The sequence below is a fragment of the Lytechinus pictus genome, chromosome 17, assembly GCF_037042905.1.
Source record: "Lytechinus pictus isolate F3 Inbred chromosome 17, Lp3.0, whole genome shotgun sequence".
NCBI lineage: Eukaryota > Metazoa > Echinodermata > Echinoidea > Temnopleuroida > Toxopneustidae > Lytechinus > Lytechinus pictus.
The window spans coordinates 3493495-3500737 of record NC_087261.1 but is presented as its reverse complement, the minus strand read 5'-3'; the positions used below and the strand labels follow the sequence as shown (position 1 = coordinate 3500737).

At 37.6% G+C, this 7243-nt stretch overlaps 1 protein-coding gene across 1 annotated transcript; it reads right to left on the bottom strand.

The window, feature by feature from the left end:
• Nucleotides 1–689: 689 nt before the first annotated feature.
• Nucleotides 690–4277, bottom strand: LOC129280566 (transcription factor SOX-4-like). Its single transcript, XM_054916568.2, has one exon. It carries the CDS (start codon nt 3989–3991, stop codon nt 2885–2887), a length of 1107 nt encoding a protein of 368 aa, XP_054772543.1. The 5' UTR covers nt 3992–4277; the 3' UTR covers nt 690–2884.
• Between the last annotated feature and the right edge of the window lie 2966 nt (nt 4278–7243).

The following is a 7243-nucleotide window of genomic DNA, read 5'->3' as shown; positions in this document are numbered from 1 at the left end:
CAGTAAACTAGTTTTAGGAACGTAGTGAGAACAGCCTCTAAGTTCACCTGTGTGACCTGAATGAGGGGGTAATACAATGCACCTCGTTGATACGGATTAGTAGATCTCTCGTAATTACAAAAGCACTCGAGTGCACACATAATAAAAGGGTAATTTGGGTTCGATGACTAACTGCAATTGATAAGAAATGAAAGAGAGAACAGAAATTGGCAGTCAGCTCAGATAAATAGATATGAAGATAGCTAACAGAACATGTAAAATGAAAAAGTATGAAAATTTATAGAAAAGATTAAAATTGCATTAAAATGAGCTATATAGTGATTTGTGTATGACCATATATCATCAAGATAAAAACAGCACAACCACACTTCACTCCTCACTCTCAGCCTCCATACCTCAATTGCCTGAAGCCCAATTTGTTTTATCATTTAGGCTGAGTTTGCACTCAAACTAGGCCTAAATAATATATTGTCCAAATCTGAATAATCATGAAATTTGTTAATATTGGAAGTCAAAGCAGACGTTAATCATACTGTACGATACATTTCTGTAAATATACTTTCTTTAAATTTTGGATATAGTCACCCCCCCCTCTCTCTCTCTCTCACGCACACACACTCGGCCTCATCTTGTTGAAATATAATTATCTCATTCTCAATATGAATTTGATATCACATTCTCAATATGAATTTGATATCACATTCCAATTTTATTTCCTCGACTGCATACTGTCTTCCAAACACAAGGCACAAATTATTCGATAAAACGTTTTATTTCATTTCTTGAAAATGTTTATTTTGAAAGTTTTTTTTTCTTCATTTTCTCACTTTTTTAAAGTTACGAGTAACAAAGTCTTGTATCAAATGATTTAGGCTCAAAAATATATTACAAATTTCATTAGGAAAAATCCACCGTTGTAAATGACATACATTATACAAGCACGTAAATCGTCGCTATCACCATAAGTATCAACACCATGTAAATCCTGTTATTATCAAATTGTTCATTGAATATAAAAACCGACCTTTCACTTCTTTTAAATTGGAAGTTGGACAAAAATCCGTCTAAGTGGATGGAAGTCACAAGATATAATAAATGAATAAAATAACTCGTTTACTGCACTAGAATGGTACGCAATATATTTGCACACTGAACATAATTTGAGGAATATTGTTGAAAAATGCTGGGAGCCGCTCAACATTTTGCCGCAATTGCGAGCAGGCAGTTTATATCCTAATTTTACATTAAAAGGCATATATCTATGGAAAGCGATTCGCTATACGCTTATCGGGTGAGTACGCTATGTCTATGTATTTCTACGCAAGCAATTTTTCCCTTGACAATCTGTAAGCTCTTTTTTTTCTACAAAATATTTTATTTTTAAAAAAGCTGAGTACGGAATTTTAGAAATAGGTTAGATAGTATCTCTATGTACAAAATAGACAGAAGAAATATATATATAAAACATCTACGAATGTACATGAGCGTTTAATAATAGTCTATGATTTTTTTTCCAAATAATCTTTTCTCTTCATACAAAATCTGATTCAATTTGATTTAAAAACCCAAGCAATTCCATAATAGTATAACACAACCATCGTGTGTGTAATTAATCTGATATAATGTTAGGTTTTTAACTCAAATCAAACTTTCTATATTTTCTCTCAAATAGTATCTTTTCCTTTTCAAATATCTCTCTTTCAAATTCTTTGCAAAATAATTTTGGAACTATCGGAATTCTGTCAACAAAAAATCGAGCAAACGTAAGTAAGCTGGAATTTCATATCTAAAGCTATTCTATTACATAGTACGCACACTGCCTATGATATACAAATGCATACATAGCTCCACAAAGTACAACATATATTATTATACCTGTACAATTCCTTTGCATAAATAATATAAATATCAATAATAGGTGTTTCACAATGAATGTATAATCTCGGAATTATCAGAGTGCAGTCCAAATTTGTTCAAATATTCATGGAAAACAAACAGTCGTTAATAATATGAATTTTTGTCATAGATGCTCTCATGAAATTCGAATTTAACAAAAGTACATTTATTCGAATCGAAGTGAAATATTTCAAACTTAACTCCATTGATTACATTAGCACGTGTTATTTAAATCAATGTACAAAATACCACATTGAATGAGTGAATACCTCGCTTGTTTGACAAAACGTTGCTCTCGCCCCCACATACACTACGGTTGAATAGCCCGTTTTGTGTACGGAGGTCGCGAAAGATCAGATCAATTGTAATAAAACTTGGGACTTGTTCGCGTGCCAAGATTTTACAGCAGTTCAAGGCTTTTTCGTTTTTTTTTTAAATATAAATAATTTGCTCCGTGAGGTTCAAAAACTTGCAGCAAATGAATGCACTTTTCCATAGCGTAAAATTACTCTAAGAGCAGTATCTTTCAACGTAAGTACACATTAATGAATGTCTACGGTATTCCTCGATTCTACAATACATTTGTAACATTTTTCACTTATAAAAGATTATATACAACCATGGAGTACATGTATATTCCTCCAAATTACAACATGAACGACATATTGAATGTTGCAAAAATTGTTCAGTCTACGGTTGTAAGGCATACATACGTCTTTTCTCTATTTTTAGTGGTCCATAACAAACAAAACTCACATGGAATTCGTTGGCAAAATTAGCACGAGCATCGCCATCCTGCAGCAATACTCACGTAGCAAAACATTGGTTGGAATGGGGTTTTAAACCTGATCGTTCTTTAATAAGAAATCGGTGAAAACTTCATAAAAAAATCACTTTCGGCAGGAATAATCTGTTCAAGAGTTGTTGAATAATGTTTTTCTTTTCCTTTGCAAAAATGTTCAGGAAAATATAAATAGTTTTCAGCTTTTTAGTTGTATGCTGAAATCATAGATGAAAGCAGCCAATCTGAGTCTATGAGTTCGCTTACCTCTGGAGTGGTGTAGTCTGGAAACTCAAAATGACTTCCATTGCTCCCAACTGAATCAAGCGGGCTAAGATCATCGGGTAATGAACCGAAATTAAAGTTACTAAATTCTGAACCAGTTAGTCCGCCGGGGAAGACAACCTCTTCGATTGAAGGTTGGGCACAGTACGATGAACCGGTTGACATGGATGAAACAGATGAGTTAGTAGACATGGATGATTGCTGCGATACATCTGACGAAGCTGGACTAGAACACGTAGTAGAGGTAGCTCCACTGGGCACACCAAATTCATACCGTTGCATCTCGTACGTATGCTGGATGTTGGCGTAATCCTCGTATAGGCTTTGCTCATTGCAAGGGTCCGTGTTGGAGCCAGTCGGGCTGGCGGGAACTTTAGCGGGCGGTGTGAACTGGCTGGGCACGAGTTCCACGATCTTGCTCGCCTTCATGCTCTCCCTGAATTTCTTGTCGATGGTGAGTTTGAGTTTTGGGATTTTCTCGATGCGACCCGATTGCACGATCTGGTGAGGGTGGTGCTGGTCGATGACGATACCGTTCATCTTCGTTGTCTTCGATGATGACTTGGGCTTGCTGGGTTTGGGTTTACTGCTAGTGGTTTTGGCAGCTTCTGGCTTTGTGGTAGGCTTGGACTTCTTGCGGGGACGGTATTTGTAGTCGGGATACTCGGCCATGTGTAGAAGTCGTAGTCTCTCGGCCTCCTCGACGTACGGAGCTTTCGCTACATCATCCAGGGTCTTCCATCGCCTACCCAGCCGCTTGGAAATTTCAGCGTTATGCATGTCAGGGGTAGTTTCCATGATTCGTCTTCTCTCGATTTGTGACCAGACCATGAATGCATTCATCGGCCTCTTGATGTGACCATTGTTCCCCTTCCAGTTTGTCTGGCAGATATCTTCAGCGATATCGAGGGTTGACTGGCGAAGCTCATCAGACGAACCGGTAGACGAGCCGCCTGGTGATCCGTGGCCGTTGGGGATCTGCTGTGACTGCATCGTTATAAGTCCATTTGGTAGGTTTTGAGGAACCATCTTGAAATCTGCATTCACCTTCGTGAAGTTAACAGGTGCATGAAAATCAGCAATAGTATAAATCCAAGAAAGGTAGATTCGAACGTTAAATATACCACTCGACAAGGTAAAAAATTGTCTAAGTTCAGAGTAAAGAATCCGCAAGTGCTGTGTGAGCAGCAAAACAGTGCATGCGGTGTTTACTCGAGTCGTTGCTTCTGAAATTATGCTGATTACGAAGACACGGCCTCTTTTTATACAGAAACACCCACACTCGAACGAATCCGTTGAACGCAGGTGCACTGTGTGTATAATGGGCGGAGCTTAACTCGCACAGGAGAGTGCATGCCGAGCATCAGAGTGGGCGGAGCTTACCTCGTTTTATCATACGCTGTGTGTGTGACCGTGTGTGTATATGTTGAGTCATAACTCATCACTGAACTACACATATTAAGCACGAAAATATCAAAATTACTGCTTTAGAATTCACTTTTCAGAAGAAAATATGTAGGTGTATCTTCAGAAATTCAAATTTTCCATAGCAATGTTTCAAACACCAGCATAACGTTTGCCACATTAACACAGAATAAGGGTGAATTAACTGCTAGGCAGTAATATCTATGGGAACCAGGCAGTCTATGTAGTTCGCATGGCAGTAAATTTTTATACCACCACCGCTCTAAAACTTGATCACTCATAAAACGTTAGGGCTCTCAAAATCGCAGGTGGCGGTTTGGGGGTCGAAATAAACTTTATACTTCTCTATTTTTCTTCTTATCCGTTCCCCCTTCACTTAAAATTTCACATTTGGCACATTCACCTATAAATCATTTCAGGTGTATATCCGACACGTGTATTTACTCACGTCGACGTAAGGAATAATACGCATTGCTCAGCATTTCAAATATCAAAATCTGGGTGTCAAGAAATATCATTTTTATTCAAGCTATAAGAAATCATACCTTTTCAGCACCCTTAGTAAGAGTTCTAAAAAGGTATGATATTATTGACACGCTGAATAAGATGGGCACTGATCTGCCATGCCATAACATGCTTACACGTCCATGATCATTTCAGACAGCTAGTTCCAAAGGGTGCTTATAATCCGTAACTTATATTCATCACAGGCCTATATTTTATATGTTTTTAAATACCTAGGTTTCTTGCTACTCAATTGTGGACGATATTGATTTACTATTTAATGCCCTCCCCTCTCTCTCTGTCTCCCTTTTTCTTCCTATTATAAGCGAAATTTCACAATTTCTTTGAGAGTACCCGTAACCGAATGTCCATCAGGAATTATCCAGGATTGTGTTTACATGATTGCACTACTAACTTAGTACCAGTAACTTTCTTCAAGTTGTGTTTTTGGCGATATTCACGGTTTTCTAAAAAAAAAAAAAAAAAACTCGTTCACATAAAGTGGATTTATAACATAAGATTATAATAAAGCAAAATATTACTTCTGTTGAAAACGAAATATAAAACGACAGCGGTTCAAATCGTTCCTGATAGCAATATCATGTACTTGCGTGTAACATAGAATGTGCTATCCACCGATTAGTGGTACTGACAATTTGTACCTTAGTTTGACGCTAGCGGGCGTTGTACATGAAAAGTTAGCAGTGCTTCCCAAGAAAACGAACTCGAGATCTGCCCAGCGACAAGATGCTTGCTTGCAACCAGTGACCAAGGGTCATTTGGTTCATGATGAATATTCAATGAGTAGGTGTGGTTTAGTTGGCGTCGCAGGCGAGACGCGTGCCAGGCGCTCGCCGCTTTCCATTACGGCAAGGATTACAGGCCCGCGAGAGGGGAAAAGGGGAGACAAGTGAAAAAAATCTCGCTCCATCGCTCAAGAGGGATGGATAATAAATTAGGTGCTGTTCCCAAAGGGTGACATCCTCCCTCCTGTGAGTGCCAAGGTGATTTTATATTTTCATCTGCGAATCAAAATGGACCTTTTTGATTGGCGGAGAACAGTTCGCGTGGCAGGGTCGTGTGTCGGAACTATCAAAATTAACATAAGAAAAAAGGGGAAAATCTATGTTCTGTACGGATGCCACACCCACGGAGCTGACTGGTATCTTGGCCGAGAACTGCAAAAGTTTATCGGGGTTTTTTTTGTGACCGGTTGTTATGATCTGACAACATCTAGACCAATGCACCCATGTGTGTGTGTGCTCGACAGAACAAGTGTTATAAAACATAACGCATGAAAATATCGATGGGATGAATTCAATATAATTATGAAATAATACAATGCTTCGTTTAATTTGTGATGGCTTTGTTGAATTAAGTTAGTTTATCACCGTGAAATGGACACAAAATGAGACTTCTCTCATAATGAAATATGTATTTCCAAATGAGAGTAAACTTGAGCTCTCTCAGTTCAGAAGTTAATTGGTTATAATTCTTACTTTATCGATCTTCATCCTGGCCTGTTTAATATCATTATTTTGACATCGTGAGAGTGGGAGACATTGTCAACACAAAAGATATAGATCGAACTCAAACTGTGCTAGTACCAAAATCCTTCATTCTCTCATCGATTTTAGAGTAAATAATACTTTTCTTTGAACAAAATATGTATGTGCTTAAAAAAAACAGGGGATAGGCGACAGACGGAAATTAGTTTTTCTCTGTGTTTGTTACCCAAATGGGAGTCTTTGCAAGAAATGCATATTTTATATAATTTTTTGTGTATTTTTGACCGGGGTTTTGTGAAATTCGAATGATTTTTTTTTCCGAGCATGCACGAGTGATGTGAAATGAGATGCGTGCTTTTTATTGAAAATATTGAATTGATAATGCATGGTAATTTTCATAGCCTACATTACGATAAGATTAGCAATTTTTTCTTGGGGGGGGGGGGCAAAAAACACATAAAATGTAAATGAATGGTTATCTTTTCCTCCATAACAATCATATTTCATTATCATCTTGAGTATTGAATCACAATGACAAATAGGGAATAAATGGTTGATGCCTTACTAATTTGAGTAAAATGTGTTATTTTTAATACTCCAACCAAGGGGCTTGTTCAAGTTCCTTTGCTAATCTTGATTTATCTTTTTGGCGTTCCGCTCCAATTTTTTCATTAATTTTGAAGTGAAATTAATAGATGGATAAAAGGCAAAGTGGAATTGTGTGTGAGTAAAAGTGCAGGTCGACAACTTTCTGAGGTAAAACCAACATACTCTTCACGCCAAGCATGCCGGGTGGTGCTAGCGGTACACACTGTCATAACAAACTCGCTCCAACCTGGGATTT